The 17,478-nt window shown below is 48.3% G+C and overlaps 1 protein-coding gene across 8 annotated transcripts in view; it reads right to left on the reverse strand.

Moving 5' to 3' along the window:
* usp19 (ubiquitin specific peptidase 19) overlaps nt 1-17,478 on the reverse strand; it is a 148,465-nt gene that overhangs the window by 97,031 nt on the left and 33,956 nt on the right. For all 8 annotated transcript variants that reach the window (XM_078543079.1, XM_078543078.1, XM_078543082.1 and 5 more), the window contains 2 exons: nt 8,013-8,141; nt 194-330 (listed from right to left, as the gene is read on the reverse strand). In XM_078543079.1, the coding sequence (XP_078399205.1) occupies nt 194-330; nt 8,013-8,141 (266 nt within the window). The remainder of the gene's footprint in view (nt 1-193; nt 331-8,012; nt 8,142-17,478) is intronic.

The following is a 17,478-nucleotide window of genomic DNA, read 5'->3' on the forward strand; positions in this document are numbered from 1 at the left end:
TCAGCTTGCAGCCTTCCCTTTCTCCTAAAGCCATCAAGCTTTTAAAAGCAAAGTTTAATGTCACCCAATCACTTCATCCTGGTGTACTTCATTTTCTCCCTCTTGAGCCCTGGTGAGGTCTTCAACTATGTATCTCATCCATGTTCTCATGTTAGAAACAAGAGCAATTATAATACGTTGGTGATTACTGTACCATGAGGGATGGCCATGTGTGCAGAGGAATCTTCTTTGTCATGATGAGTTGGAGAAAGTTTCCCTTCTCCTTGTACTGCAGTTTGCTGCATGAACTCTCAATCTCTTCATGGAACTGACAACTCCACTGGCGTCCATCTACATTGCAGGGGGTGGGGGGGAAGAAATGTAATATTTAAAAAAAACACAAGAGAAGTGCACAGGTTATTCCCACAAGTTTGGCTTTTTAACTATAATTAATACAAAACCAAATTATATAAACGAGAACAGAATGTATGTGAGCCTCTTGCTCGAATATTTCACCCGCTCCAACGCCCATCACCTCAAGGCTATGATTGGCCTTCACTCCATCTTCGCTGCCACAGGAAACTGAACAGGCTGGAGGAGCAGAGACAGGGAGAGGACTTAGTTTCATACCCTTACGCCCTCATCTCAATGAATTTCGGGCTCGGCGCTGAGCTCTTCTTCCGCCGTCTTCATCTCCGTGCTCACTTCTTTGGGCAGGAGTACTCTCCCCGTTCAACGGATCCTTTTACCCACCTCCAATATTCTCCCTCCACCTGGACTCCTCCCTCTGGATTCTTACTTTCTCTTGATCTTTTCATTGAGAACTGTCGGCGTGACATTAATCGTCTCAATTACTCTGCTCCTCTCACCCATTCTAATCTGTCTCTCTCTGAACTTACTGCACTCCGTTCTCTCAGGTCCAACCCCAACATTGTCATCAAACCCGCTGACAAGGGTGGTGCTGTTGTTGTCTGGCGCACTGACCTCTACCTCGCGGAGGCTGAGCGTCAACTCGCAGATACTTCCTCCTACCTCTCCCTGAACTATGACCCCACCACTGAACATCAAGCCATTGTTTCCAGGACTATCACCGACCTCATCTCCTCTGGAGATCTTCCTCCCACAGCTTCCAACCTGATAGTCGCCCAACCTCGGACAGCCCGCTTCTACCTCCTACCCAAAATCCACAAACAGAACTGTCCTGGCAGACCGATCGTGTCAGCCTGTTCCTGCCCTATGGAACTCATTTCTCGTTATCTTGACTCCCTTCTCTCTCCCCTTGTCCAGTCCCTTCCCACCTACATCCGTGATTCCTCTGACACCTTACGTCACATCAACAATTTCCAGTTCCCTGGCCCCAACCGCTTCCTCTTCACCATGGACGTCCAATCCCTCTACACCTCCATCCTCCACCAGGATGGTCTGAGGGCCCTTAGCTTCTTCCTTGAACAGAGGCCCGAACAATCCCCATCCACCTCAACTCTCCTCCGTCTGGCTGAACTTGTTCTCACACTGAACAATTTCTCCTTTAACTCCTCTCACTTCCTCCAAATAAAAGGTGTGGCTATGGGTACCCGCATGGGCCCCAGCTATGCCTGTCTCTTTATGGGGTATGTGGAACATTCCTTGTTCCAGTCCTACTCCGGCCCCCTCCCACAACTCTTTCTCCGGTACATCGATGATTACTTTGGTGCGGCTTCATGCTCTCGTCGGGACCTGGAAAAATTTATTAATTTTGCTTCCAATCTCCACCCCTCCATCATTTTCACATGGTCCATCTCTGACACTTCCCTTCCCTTCCTTGACCTCTCTGTATCAATTTCTGATGATAGACTGTCCACCAATATCCATTACAAGCCTACTGACTCCCACAGCTACCTCGACTACAGCTCCTCACACCCCGCTTCCTGTAAGGACTCCATCCCATTCTCTCAGTTCCTTCGCCTCCGTCGCATCTGTTCTGATGATGTTACCTTCAAAAACAGTTCCTATGACATGTCCTCCTTCTTCCTTAACCGAGGTTTTCCACCCACGGTCGTTGACAGGGCCTCAACCGTGTCCGGCCCATCTCCTGCGCATCCGCCCTCACGCCTTCTCAGAAACATGATAGGGTACTCCTTGTCCTCACTTATCACCCCACCAGCCTCCGCATTCAAAGGATCAACCTCCGCCATTTCTGCCAACTCCCGCATGATGCCACCACCAAACACATCTTCCCTTCACCCCCCCCGGCGTCATTCCGTAGGGATCGTTCCCTCCGGGACACCCTGGTCCACTCCTCCATCACCCCCTACTCCTCAACCCCCACCTATGGCACCTCCCCATGCCCATGCAGAAGATGCAACACCTGCCCCTTCACTTCCTCTCTCCTCACCGTCCAAGGGCCCAAACACTCCTTTCAAGTGAAGCAGCATTTCAATTGCATTTCCCCTAACTTAGTCTACTGCATTCGTTGCTCCCAATGCGGTCTCCTCTACATTGGCGAGACCAAACGCAAACTGGGCGACCGTTTTGCAGAACACCTACGGTCTGTCCGCAAGAAAGACCCAAACCTCCCTGTCGCTTGCCATTTTAACACTCCACCCTGCTCTCTTGCCCACATGTCTGTCCTTGGCTTGCTGCAATGTTCCAGTGAAGCCCAACGCAAACTGGAGGAACAGCACCTCATCTTCCGACTAGGCACTTTACAGCCTTCCGAGCTGAATATTGAATTCAACAACTTTAGATCTTAAACTCCCTCCCCCATCCCCACCCCCTTTCCGTTTCTTCCCCCTCCCTTTTGTTTTTTCCAATAATTTATATAGATTTTTCTTTTCCCACCTATTTCCATTATTTTTAAATCTATAACTGCAATACCCTGTTAGTCTTTCCACCCCACCCCCACTAGAGCTGTACCTTGAGTGTCCTGCCATCCATTCTTAATTAGCACATTCTCTTAGATAACATCACCACCTTTAACACGTCTTTGTTCCTTTGTCTGTGACATCTTTTGATTATCTGCTCCTATCACTGCTTGCTTGTCCTTACAACCACCCCGCCCCCCCCTCCTCAACTTCTCTCCCCCCACCCCACTCCCCACCTTAAACCAGCTTATATTTCACCCCTCTCCTAACTTTACTCAGTTCTGCTGAAGGGTCATGAGGACTCGAAACGTCAACTCTTTTCTTCTCCGCCGATCCAGGTAATTCTGTTTTCGTTTTGGATTTCCAGCATCCGCAGTAGTTTTTTTGTTTTTAACAGGGAGAGTAATGGTCGGTGTGGCGGCTGGGGAGACAGGTGACTACGCCGGAGTGGGATAGAGACCGAGAGCTCGGCCACAATAACATCTGAAACAGCCAGAAGCTTCCAGCTTTCATTGTCTCCAGTGAATCAAGAGAGAATCCTTCAGGCCCGCAATGTTTCAACCACCATTTTGAGGACCCGGAGGCAGGAATCACCCACCTGGTTATTACTGACAGGAGCGGCACAGCACAGGCCAACAGCGAGATAGCGAGGCTGCCACTGTTCTTTGTGAATCCCAGGGAGAGGGGTTCTGTGGGAAAGAGAAGGGGACAGTAGGAGTGTTTGTATGTCCTAGGCCCACACAGTGAAGGCTGGTCTCCAGTCGTCTCGGACACCCTTGCCATTGGGCCAAGGCTGTGGTAGCTGGTGTGTAATAGGCGCCCCACGTTAAAAGAACTCTCTCACAAGCATCTTCCACTACCTTAAAATGAAGTTCGGGACCTGGAACGTAAGGACCCTCATGGACAAGCCCAATAGCGACAGGCCAGAACAGCGTACTGCTACCGTTGCCCAGACGTTTCGACACTGATGTCACCGCTCTAAGTGAGACCCAGCAGGCAGGGGAAGGCCAGCTCAAGGAACAAGGTGGCAGTTACGCTTTCTTCTGGAAAGGTAAAGCAGTAGAAGATCGCCACCTCCACAGGGTTGGCTTCGCCATTAAAAACAAACCAACCAGCCGTCTGAAAAACACCCCTTGCGGGTTAAACAAGCGCCTCATGGCCCTTTGGCTCACCCAAGCCCAGAACCAATGTCCTACAGTCCTCAATGCATATACCCCAAGACTGGATGCTAAAGACAAGCCCAAAGAGGTATTTTACTCCAGTCTTGCACAATCCCTGGCCCAAGTACCAGCAGGCGATAAGTTGATCCTCCTCAGTGACTTTGGGGAGATCTAATTGGCAGAGGGGGTAGAGAAATCCAACACTAACGGTACCTTCCTCCTGGCAAAATGCCTAGAACACAGCCTTGTCATCCAGCACCTTGTTACATCAGAGACACAAGTACAAGGCCTCACGGCAACATCCTTGCTTCAAGCACTGGCACCAGCTCGACTCTCCGAGTGAGAGACCTCAAGGACTTGCGTATCACCCGCGCCATGACAGGAGACAATGACTGCTGGACGGACTACCACCTAATTCGCTCTGTCATCAACATCAATGTAGACCCAAAGCAGCGACAGCAACAGAAACAATGCCGCAGGAAAATCAACAGAGGCACTCAAGGATCCTGATACGCAGAGCCCGCAGCACCTGATCTGCCCTCAAGGCCTCCATAATCAGCACCTGCGAAGAGATACTTGGTCACTCGACCAGGAAACATCAAGCTGGACCAGGAAGTGTCAAGACTGACTCAATGAGAATGACCAGGAGATCCAGGAGCTGATAAGCCACAAGTGCAAGTCATTTCTGAACCTGAAACAGCAACCCAACTAGGAGAGCAAGAAACCGGCTTTACAGACAGCTGAAGTCCAGCAAAAAACCAGCGACCTAAAGAACAGAGATGGTGGGTGGAGAATGCGCAGGATATCCAATAGTTAGCTGGCAACCATGACGTGTGAGGTTTCTTTAGTGCTGTCAAGATCACCTACAGCTCAAACACCGAAGGCCCCACTCCACTGCTGGCCAAGAACAGAGAGATGCACATCAAGGACAAAGAGTCAGTCAGCGCCCACTGGAAAGAGCACTTCGAAGATCATCTTAACAGAGGCTCTGTCTTCAACGCGAGTGTTCTCGACTCCATCCAGCAGCATGCTACCCGCCACCATCTCAGCACAACCCCAACCCGGCACGAGGTAAAAAAGGCCATTCAACAGTTAAAGAGCAACAAGGCATCAGGAGTAGATGGAATCCCGCTGAAGCACTAAAGCACAGCAGAGTACTATTGGTGCAAACACATGGCCTCATCTCCGTTATCTGGAAGGAGGAGAGCATGCCAGGAGATCTCAGACACCGTAATCACGACCATCTTCAAGAAAGGTGACAAGTCTGACTGCAGTTACTATAGAGGAATCTCCCTGTTGTGGGCCACAGGGAAGGTCATCGCATGAATCATCCTCAATCGCCTGCTCCCTGTTGTTGAAGAGCTCCTCCCAGAGTCGTAATGTCCATTGTGCCCCTTAGTGGGCAGAATCCACATGACCTTCACCACTCAACAACTGCAAGAGAAATGCAGGGAACAGCACCAGCCCTCATACATGGCCACCTTCGACATCACAAAAGCCTTCCACACTGACAATCACGAAGGATTATGGAGCATCCTCCTCCGTTTCGGCTGCCCCCAGAAGTTTGTCACCATCCTCTGCCTGCGCCACGATGACATGCAAGCCGTGATCCTGACCAACGGATCCACCACAGACCCAATCCACGTCCAGACTGGGGTCAAGCAAGGCTGTCTCTTCACACAGCAATGCTCCAGCTCACCCTCAACAAGCTCCCCACTGGAGTGGGGCTAAAGTACAAAACAAACAGGAACCTGCTCAACCTCCGTTGCCTGCGGGCCAGGTCCAAGGTTGTCCCATCCTCTGTCATTGAACTGCGGCATGCAGACTATGTTTGCGTCTGCGCACACTCGGAGGTTGAGCTCTGAGTTATCGGCAACACCTTCACAAAGGCGTACGAGAGCATGGGCCTTACGCGGAACATTCATAAGACAAAAGTCCTCTACCAACCTGCCCCCTCCCAGTTATCAAAATCCACGATGAGGCCTTGGACAACATGGACCATTTTCCACACCATGGGAGCCAACTGTCAACAAGGGCAGACATCGACAACGAAGCTCAGCACCGCCTTTAATATGCCAGCACAGCCTTCGGCTGCCTGAGGAAGGAGTGTTTGAACACCAGGGCTTCAAACCCGGCACCAAGCTCATGGTTTAGAGAGCAGTAGTGATACCCACCCTCCTAAATGGCTTAGAGGCATGGACTATGTACAGCAGGCACCTCAAAACTCTGAAGTACTACCAGCAAGATCCTGCAAATCCAATGGCAGGATAGGTGCACCAAAGTCGGTGTTCTCACTCAGGCCAACATCCCCAGCATCGAAGCATTGACCATGCTCAGTCAGCTCTGCTGGGCGGGCCACATCGTCCGCATGCCACACACGAGACTCCCGAGACAAGCGCTCTACTTGGAACTTTGGCACGGCAAGTGGGCCCCAGGAGGGCAGTGGAAAAGCTTCGGGACACCCTCAAAGCCTCCTTGAAAAACTGCAACATCCCAACCGACATTTGGGAATCTCTGGCCCAAGGACGACTGAAGTGGAAGGAAAGCATCCGGGAAGGAGCTGAAAATCTCGGGTCTCATCGCCAAGGGCTAGCTGAAACCAAGCGTCAAAAGGGAATGGAGCGGGTGGCAACCTGGACACCCCAACCACCCGTTCCCCCTGCCACCACCTGTGAGAGTGTCTGTAGGTCACACATCAGTCACCTGAAAACACATTTCTAGTGTGCGAGCAAGTCATCCTCAACCCCGAGTGTCAGCCTAAGAAGGGTCATTAAAAAGTGCTAGAACAAACCTCAGGACATCACTTGAACCACAATTAGAATACTATAATAAATATTAATTAAATATTTTATGTAGCATGTGCATTGGAGCTTCTGTCAATACTCAGATCGACAGTATTTATCTGAAAAAAATCAGAGGCCACTGCTTTGGTTCCTATACATATCTCTCACACACAACGGTGGAATTTGATTGCCAAAACATCAGTTAAAACCCAAGAAACCAGACGATTAAAACAGAGTTTGACTTGAGCAGTCAACATAACATTTTCTCACAATCCACAATATGATGAGGTTACTGAATAAGCAACACAACTAAGATAGCACAGGCAAGAAACAACGTATACAGAGCAACAATGAGACACATCATCTAACAGGATCATAGCTTGGTAGTTCAAACAGTGCAATAATTGAATTTTGCCACTGGCTATAGTTATTTAAATTCAACAAAACGCTCATCCGTGTTGTGAAGTGGTGCAGCATGATATCGTTTTATCACAATATTGTATTTATTAATGATCTAGGTAGAGGGGTTGGGCACAATCAGTAAATTTGCAGTTGACTTATAGATGGGTAGCAACTGGACAAGTGGAAAAAGAGCATGAAGACAAGAGGGAATTAGTTTAATGGTATAGGGAAAAAAGCAAAACACATCAAGTCCACCAGTTTAATCCTGTATTGTGTAGTTTGTGTGGGGCTGGGGGGTGGTGGGGGCAGAAATAGAAATGAGCTGTATAGGGGATGGAAGCAATGATGATGGTGGAGAATTACTGAAAGAGATCAGTAACAGTCTGGAAATTAATATTTGGTGTTTGGTAATGGTCATAGTTCAGTGGGAGGTTAGGAGCAATCAGAGAATTGGAATTGGCCTCAGGAAAATACTGGTCCATCCTCCAGGCAACAGCAGCACTGTGGCTTTATAATGATGCTAGGGCTCGAAGATATATTAGAACAAGTAGCGAGAGTGGAGAAAACTAGAGGGTCAGTAGCACAGCAGTAATTCTCGACAAAAAAGATCAAAATAATACCTTTGAATAGAAGCTAGAGTCCAGGTGGGAGGCGAAGGTTGAAGAGAGGATTAAAGGGCAGCCAGATGGTCAAAGAGGGCCAATAAAGAAAATACTGAGGGTAAGATGGGCTCAGCAGCCCCCCCCGCCACCTCCACTCCACCCCACAGTGGACACTGTGCCTCTCTACAAGCATTCAATTAAGACCGGCCACAATTCCCCTGCTATGTATTTGCCTGCTCTCACCTGGCAGTGTTACCACACAGTCTGTGTCTGTGAAAGCTGCATCAACCTCGTCAAGTTTCAGGCTCCCCTCTCCTGGCTTCAGCTTTACTATAACCTCATCTGCATTCTGCTTCCAGTCGACAAAGAGATCTGCAGGAAGAAGCACAGTTGTAGAGTTAAAAGGAACATACCAAAACATCTGGAGCCTAGAAACTAGAGCTCGTGATAACTTAATAACATTTCGCCGGCTATTACTTTGAAAATGGACAGTTTTTTAATTCATTTACGGGATGTGGACATCGCTGGCTGGGCCAGCATCTGTTGTCCATCCCTAATTGCACTTGAGAAGGTGATGGTGAGTTGCCTTCTTGAACCGCTGCAGTCCATGTGGTGTAGGTACACCCACAGTGCTGTTAGGGAGGGAGTTCCAGGATTTTGACCCAGCGACTGTCAAGGAACAGCAATATATTTCCAAGTCAGGATGGTGAGTGGTTTGGAGGGGAACTTCCAGGCGGTGGTGTTCCCATCTATATGCTGCCCTTGTCCTTGTAGATGGTAGTGGCATGGGTTTGGAAGGTGCTGTCAAAGAAGCCTTGGTGAATTCCTGCAGTGCATCTTGTAGATGGTACACACTGCTGCTACTGTGCGCTGGTGGTGGAGGGAGTGAATGTTTGTGGATGGGGTGCCAATCAAGCGGGCTGCTTTGTCCCGGACGGTGTCAAGCTTCTTGAGTGTTGTGGGAGCTGCACTCATCCAGTCAAGTGGAGAGCATTCCATCAGACTCCCAACTTGTGCCTTGTAGATGGTGGATAGCCTTTGGGGAGTCAGGAGGTGAGTTACTCACTGCAGAATTCCTCGTCTCTGACCTGCTCGTAACCAGAGTATTTATATGGCTAGTCCAGTTCAGTTTCTGGTCAATGGTAACCCCCCAGGATGCTGATAGTGGGGTATTCAGCAATGGTAATGCCATTGAATGGCAAAGGGGCGACTGACTAGGTGTTCTCTTGTTGGAGATGGTCATTGTCTGGCACCTGTGTGACGTGAATGTTATTTGCCAATTGTCAGCCCAAGCCTGAATATTGTCCAGGTCTTGCTGCATTTGGGCCTGGGACTGCTTCAGTGAGGATCTGCGAGTGATGCTAGCATTGTGTAACCATCAGTGAAGTGGTGGTGTTCCCATGCATCTTCTGCCGTTATCCTTCTAGGTAGTAGAGGTCGTGGGTTTGGAAGGTGCTGTCGAAGCACCTTTAGTGAGTTACTGCAGTGCATCCTGTAGATGATGCACAATGCTGCCACTGTGCACCAGTGCTTCAATGGATACAAGCAGTGGAATGTTCTCGATGTTTAAAACACCAACATGTCCAGTCTATATCAATCTAACGGGAAGCAAGCTTGTGAGCTGGTTCAACGAAAAGGCTAAATCCTCTGCAATAGTATTATTCTGAACTGGAAATACGTAGATAAACTCTGAATCAAACCCAGCTAACATTACAAGAGGATAAGTTTCCATTTAATTTGTACTGCATTTCAAAATGGACAATTTAGAGCATAACAAAAACAGGAGGAACAAATGCTAAATTAGTGAATTAAAGTGGGGGGGCGGGGGAGGAATCAGTTGGGTGCAAGACAAAAGCTACAAAAGGAATCCTTTCTAAGCTTTACCAGTCAATAATTTTGAATGGCACAAAACAGAAAATGGAAACCGTCATTTATTGGCAAACTCCAAACTGGTAATTGGAGTCACCAGTCTGCAAACACAGGCCAATTCCTTGATTTGGATGAAGGAGCTTGTTGCTAGGTGCTATTCAAATTGCTAGCACTCTGAAAGATAATGGTATTTGATACATAAACCTCAACGCTGGGCTGGTTTGAACTGCTAGCATGAGTTGTTTGTGTATATGCCCCTTGGGGAATACTGTGACGTAGTGGAAGGATTCACAGACTGATCAACAGACTGGCATTGTTATTTTCATATCTTCAGGCTCTCGCTATGGAACAGTGTGATGTAATGGAACGCAAGTATCCACTGTATGTCAACTGGAGTGAGGTTCAAACCCAGAGCCTTCTGACTCAAATGAAAATAAAAAGTGCTTGAAGTGCTCAGCAGGGATATTTTATGCTTTTATTTCAGGTTTTCAACATCCACAGTATTGTCATCCTAACTCAGAGGTGGCAATCTTGGTAGTGAGGCAAAGGTTGGCTCTGTTACTGAAGAGTTAATAATAAACAAGTTTACAGATGAGCTCACTATATCTTAAATTGTTGAACCACCAAGAAAGCTTTTATTAATAGCAGTTTATTCATAATTGATTTCTAAGCCATGAGTGCAACACAGATTGCAGCTGGGCTAACTGAGTGTACACTTGGAGTTTGGAGAGTGGGAGTTTGAAGTGTTAATTTTGTTCTTAAATTGTGCTCTTGAAATCTAATCTAGCTTATAATTAGCAGTAACCGGAAAGTACTGTGTAAGCAGGCTAAGTTCTTTCTATCTTGCAGTTTAGACAGGGTAAACTCACTCTCAGCCTAGGAGCTGAGTAGTTAATTAGCTAACTGGTTGAATCTGGTATAAAAACAGAAAATGCTGGAAAAACTCAGCAGGTCTGACAGCATCTGTGGAGAGAGAAGCACATTTCAAGTCCGTCTGACCCTTCTTCAGAGCTAAACAGAGTACAAATATGTTGAAATTTATACTGTTTAAGGGGGTGGAGCAGGTGAAGCTGGACAGAAGGCCAGCAATAGGCGGGGGCTACGGAGAAATTGACAAAGATGTCATGAACAAAAAGACAAAGGGAGAGTTAATGGTAGTGGTAAGGGTTAAAGAAGGTGCTGATAGCAGCATAAAGGTAAGGAAGCAAAATGTGATAATAGTTTTAGTGAATTAAAAGGTGGGGGGGGAAATCAGTTTCAGTGCAAGACAAAAAAGGTTAGATAACGTGATAAAAAAGGGGGATAAAAAAGGTGATAAAACAATGAATGAATGAATAAAAATAAATAAAAACGAGAAAAATAAACTTAAAAAGGGGTGAAGACAGAGGAGAGAGTTCATGGTCTGAAGGTTTTAACTCAATGTTAAGTCTGGAAGGCTGTAAAGCGCCTAATCGGAAGAGGTGCTGTTGCTCCAGTTTGTGTTGGGCTTCAGTGGAACATTGCAGCAGGCTAAGGACAGATATGTGGGCATGAGAGCAGGATGGTGTTGAAATGGCAAGCAACAGAGAGGTCTGGGTAATGCTTGCGGACAGGCTGAAGGTGTTCCACAAAGCAGTCACCCAGTCTGCGTTTGGTCTCCGCAATGTAGAGGAAACTGCATTGGGAGCAGCGAATGCAGTAGACCAAATTGAAGGATGTCCAAGTGAAGCTCTACTTCACCTGAAGGGAGTGTATGGGCAGTGAGGAGTGAGCAAGTAAAGGGGCAGGTGTTGCATCTTCTGCGATTGTGAGAGAAGGGGATGAGGTGTTGGGGGTGATGGAGGAATGGACCAGGGTGTCCTGGAGAGAACAGTCCCTACGGAATGCTGACTGTGGGGGGGGGGGGGGGGGGGGAGATGTGTGTGTGTGTGTGTGTGTGTGTGTGCATGTGCGTGGGGAGGAAGATGTGTGGTGGTGGCATCATGTTGGAGTTGGCGGAAATGGCGGAGAATGATCCTTTGAATGCGGAGGCTGGTGGGGTGAAAAGTGAGGACAAGGGGACCCTATCATGGTTCTGGAAGGGAGGGGAAGGTGCGAGGGCAGAGGCGCGGGAGATGGGTCAGACTTGGTTGAGGGCCCTGTCAACCACAGTGGGTGGGAAGCCTTGGTTAAAGAAAGAGGATGACATGTCAGAAGCACCATTTTAGCAAGTGGTATCATCGGAACAGGTGCAACGGAGGTGAAGGAACTGAGAGAATGGGATGGAGTCCTTACAGGAAGCAGGGTGTCGAGGTACCTGTGGGAGTCGATGGGCTTGTAATGAATGGTGGACAGTATATCACCAGAAATGGAGACAGAGGTCAAGAAAGGGAAGGAGGAGGCAATGGTGTAGTGCTATTATCACTGGACAAGTAATCCAGAAACCCAGGGTAATGCTCTGGGTCCCAGGTTTGAATCCTGCCATGGAAGATGGTGGAATTTGAATTCAATACAAACCTGGAATTAAGTCTAATGACCATGAAACCATTGTCAATTGTTGTAAAAACCCATCTGGTGCACTAATGCCCTTGGGAAGGAAATCTGTCATCCTTATCTGGTCTGGTCTACAGTTGGCTCCAGATGCCCTCTGAAATGGCTTAGCTACTCAGTAGTAACAAACCGCTACAAACTCACAAAAAGGAATGAAACCGGATGGACCACCTGACCTAGGCACCGGAAACGACAACGGCAATCGAAGCCCTGTCAACCCTGCAAAGTCCTCCTTACTAACATCTGGGGGTTAGTGCCAAAATTGGGAGAGCTGTCTCACAGACTAGTCAAGCAACAGCCTGACATAGTCATCCTCACAGAATCATACCTCACAGATAATGTCCCAGGCTCCACCATCACCATCCCTGGGTATGTCCTGTCCCACCGGCAGGTCAGACCCAGCAGAGGTGGAGGCACAGTGGTATACAGTCGGGAGGGAGTTGCCCTGGGAGTCCTTAACATCGACTCCAGACCCCACAAAGTCACATGGCATCAGGTCAAACATGGGCAAGGAAACCTCCTGTTGATTACCCTCCCTCAGCTGATGAAGGAAGCACTAAGGGTGGTAAGGGCGCAGAATGTATTCTGGGTGGGGGACTTCAATGCCCATCATCAAGAGTGGCTCGGCAGCACCACTACTGACCGAGTCCTAAATGACATAGCTGCTAGACTGGGTCTGCGGCAGGTGGTGAGGGAACCAACAAGAGGGAAAAACATACTTGACCTCATCCTCACCAACCTGCCTGCCGCAGATGCATCTGTCCATGATGGTATCAGTAGGAGTGACCACCGCACAGTCACCGTGGAGGTGAAATCCCACCTTCACATTGAGGATACCCTCCATTGTTTTGTGTGGCACTACCACCGTGCTAAATGGGATAGATTTTGAGCCGATCTAGCAACTCAAGACAGGGCATCCATGAGGTGCCGTAGCCATCAGCAGCAGCAGAATTATACTCGAACACAACCTGTAATCTCATGGTCCAGCATATCCCACACTCTACCATTACCATCAAGCCAGCGGATCAACCCTGGTTCAATGAAGAGTGCAGGAGGGCATGCCAGGAGCAGCACCAGGCATACCTAAAGTTGAGGTGTCAACCTGAAGCTATAACACCGGGCTACTTGCGTGCCAAACAGCATAAGCAGCAAGTGATAAACAGAGCTAAGCAATCCCCCCAACCAACGGATCAGATCTAAGCTCTACAGTGCTGCCACATCCAGTTGTGAATGGTGGAGGACAATTAAACAACTCACTGGAGGATCCACAAATATCCCCATCTTCAGTGATGAAGGAGCCCAGCACAGCAGTGCAAAAGATAAGGCTGAAGCATTCGCGACAATCTTCAGCCAGAAGTGCCATGTGGATGATCCATCTTGGCCTCCTCTGGAGGTCACCAGCATCACAGATGCCAGTCTTCAGCCAATTCGATTCACTCCACATGACATCAAGAAATGGCTGAAGGCACTGGATACTGCAAAGGCTATGGGCCCTGACAATATTCCAGCAATAGAAATAAAGGCTTGTGCTCCAGAGCTTGCTGCGTCCCTAGCCAAGCTGTTCCAATACAGCTACAATACTGGCATCTACCCGGCTATGCGGAAAATTGCCCAGGTACGTCCTGTACACAAAAAGCAGGAAACACCCAAACTGGCCAATGACCGCCCCATCAGTCTACTCTCAATCATAATTAAAGTTATGGAAGGGGTCATCAATAGTGCTATTAAGCGGCACTTGCTTAGCAATAACCTACTCACTGATGCCCAGTTTGGATTCCGCCAGGGCCACTCAGCTCCTGACCTCATTACAGCCTTGGTTCAAGCAGGGACAAAAGAGCTGAACTCCTGAGGTGAGGTGAGTGCGTCTGCCCTGGATATCAAGGCAGCATTTGACCGAGTGTGGCATCAAGGAGTCTGAGCAAAACTGGAGTCAATGGGAATCAGGGGGAAAACTCTCCGCTGGTTGGAGTCATACCGAGCACAAAGGAAGACGGTTGTGGTTGTTGGAAGTCAGTCATCTCAGCTCCAGGACATCACTGCAGGAGTTCCTCAGCCCAACCATCTTCAGCTGCTTCATCAATGACCTTCCTTCCATCATAAGGCCAGAAGTGGGGATGTTCGCTGATGATAGCACAATGTTCAGAGCCATTTGAGACTCCTCAGATACTGAAGCAGTCCATGTCCAAATGCAGCAAGACCTGAACAATATCCAGACTTGGGCTGACAAGTGGCAAGTAATGTTCACACCACACAAGTGCCGGGCAATGACCATCTCCAACAAGAGAGAATCCAGCCATCGCCCCTTGACGTTCAATCACTGAATCCCCCACTACCAACACCCTTGACCAGAAACGGAACTGGACAAGCCATATAAATACTGTGGCTACAAGAGCAGGTCAGAGGCTAGGAATCCTGCAACGATAACTCACCTCTTGACTCCCCAAAGCCTGTCCACCATCCACAAGGCACGAATCAGGAGTATAATGGAATACTCTCCACTTGCCTGGATGAGTGCAGCTCCCACAACACTCAAGAAGCTGGACACCATCCATGACAAAGCAGCCCGCTTGATTGGCACCACATCCACAAACATTCACTCCACCCACCACCACCGCATAGTAGCAGCAGTGTGTACCATCTACAAGATGCACTGCAGGAATTCACCAAGGCTCCTTAGACAGTACCTTCCAAACCCACACCCACTACCATCTAGAAGGACAAGGGAAGCAGACAGATGGGAATGCCACCACATGGAAGTTCCCCTCCAAGTCACTCACCATCCTGACTTGGAAATATATCGCCATTGCTTCACCGTCACTGGGTCAAAATCCTGGAACTCCCTTCTTAACAGCGCTGTGGGTGTACCTACACCACATGGACTGCAGCAGTTCAAGGCGGCAGTTCACCACCACCTTCTCAAGGGCAATTAGGGGTGGGCAATAAATGCTGGACCAGCCAGCAAAGCCCACATCCCATGAATGAATAAAAAAAAAGTCGGAGATGAACCATGCAAGGATAATACAGGGGTGGAAATTGGAAGCAATATTGATAAATTTTTCCAGGTTCAGATAAGAGCATGAAGTGGCACCAAAACAGTCACGGATGTACTGAAAAAGAGAGTTATGGGAGGGAGCCTGAGTAGGACTGGAACAAGGAATGTTCCACATACCCCATAAAGAGACAGGCATAACTGGGGCCCATGTGGAAGCCCATAGCCACACCTTTTATTTAGAGGAAGTGAGACAAGTTTAAGGGGAAATTGTTCCGTGAGAGAACAATTTCAGTCAGATGGAGAAGAGTGGTGGTGGTGGATGGGGATTGTTCGGGCTGCTGTTCAGGGTGGGGGATGGAGGTGTAGAGGGATTGGATGTCCACGGTGAAGAGCTGGCGGTTAGGGTCAGGGAACTTGAAATTGTTGATAATAATGTAGAGGATCAGAGGAATTGCGGATGTTGGTGAGAAGAGACTAGACAAGGGGAAAGACAATGGAGTCAAGATTGGAAGAAATGAGTTCCATGGGGCAGGAACAGGCTGACACGATCTATCTACTGGGACAGTCTGTTTCTGGATTTTGGGGAGAAGTAGAAGCGGGCTGAGCGGCGTTGGGAGACCATGAGGATGGAAGCTGTGGAGGGAAGATCTCCAGAGATGAGATGAGGTCAGTGACAGTCCTGGAAACAATGGCTTAATGTTCGGTGGTGGGGCCATGGTTCAGGGGGAGGTAGGAAAAAGTGTCAGAGTTGGCGCTCAGCCTCTGCGAGGTAGAGGTCAGTACGCCAGACAACAACAGCACCACCCTTTTCAGCAGGTTTGATAACAAAGTCAGGGTTGGACCTAAGAGAACGGAGTGTAGCAAGGTCAGAAGGAGATTGGTTAGAGTGGGCGAGAGAAGCAGAGAAACTGAGATGGCCGCTGTCACGCTGACAGCTCATAATGAAAAGATCAAGAGCAGTTAAGAGGCCAAAGGGAGGGGTCCAGGTGGAGGAAGAATACTGGAGGCGGGAGAAAGGATTCATTGAACAGGGGGAGGACTCCTACCCAAAGAAGTGAACATGGAGACAAAGGCAGTGGAAGAAGAGTTCGAAATGCATTGAGGTGAGGGTATAAGGGTACGAAACAGAGTCCTTTGCTGAGTACAGAACATTCAGTAGAGAGGGGAAGATCAGAGGGTTTGGTGAATACATAACAAGGACTGAGATTAGGAGGAGGGATGGGGTCAGAGGGGCAGGAAGAGATGGAGGGTCCCGGATGGGCGTTGGTATTATATGTTGTTGGAGCTTGTTTTCCTTAATATCTGAAAGGAAGAGAAAAAGTTTCTTGTTAAGATTTCGACTGAAATGAATAAAATGAAACTAGGGACAAGGACAGCTTTGAGATAGGATGAGTCGGTGCTGGAGGGAGAGGTCGAGTGTATTCACATGGCGGCACATGACACTGAGTGTGGATCTCAGGATGCGACGAGACGATGCTGATGAGTGTTGTATGCCCCGGAGATATCTGTAATCCTGGATGTGTTTGAAACATGAGGGATGGAACTTCAGTTGGAATCTACATGGGCTAAGTCGGAGACGGAGACAGTTACTGAGGAAGGAAACATGGCTGTGAAAGCGAGTTTTGGTAAACACCTTGTCAAACACCAGGAGGGAAATGGAAAGCAATGAAGGCGAACAGGACCAGAGAGACAAACAGAATCACTGTCAGAGAGAAGAGCAGTACTTCATGATAGGCATTTGTGGAAGAGAAGTGGCAGTGAATTAAACAAGGTGATAAAAGCAAAATAGGATGGTTGAATCTGGTTACTGTAGCCCCAGTTCAGGGTTCTTCAGTGCAGCCCTTGTAAATGGAGTGCAGCCAACTAACTTAAGAGTGTGGTGAGAAGGGAGTTCAGGGAAGGAGTTGTTTGTTTCCTTTGTCTATTTTTCTAGCCCCATAAAAATTGGATCTTGCTCTACTACAGGGAAAAGAGCTAGCTGTTTGGTGAGTACTTGGTAAGTGGTTAAGTTTTATTCTATCCCTGAGGTTTAAAATAGTACACAAATTGGTGGTAAAGTTAATAAAATATATAAGAAAGTAACATAAATAAGTGATTAACAGAATTAAATAATTATTTCAAACACATTAAGGATGGCAGGACAGGTGATGTGTCAGGTCTGCAGCATGTGGGTGCTCCTGGATAATATTGTGATCCAGGACAAACATGTCTGCATGTTTGCGGCTCGAGGAGCTTCGGCTCAGAGTCATTGAGCTGGAGGCTGAGCTGCAGACACTGTGGCACATCAGGGAGGGGGAAAGTTACCTGGATGTTTTATATCAGGGGGTAGTCACACCACTT

This window comes from Cetorhinus maximus, chromosome 6 (genome assembly GCF_964194155.1).
Source record: "Cetorhinus maximus chromosome 6, sCetMax3.hap1.1, whole genome shotgun sequence".
Lineage (NCBI taxonomy): Eukaryota > Metazoa > Chordata > Chondrichthyes > Lamniformes > Cetorhinidae > Cetorhinus > Cetorhinus maximus.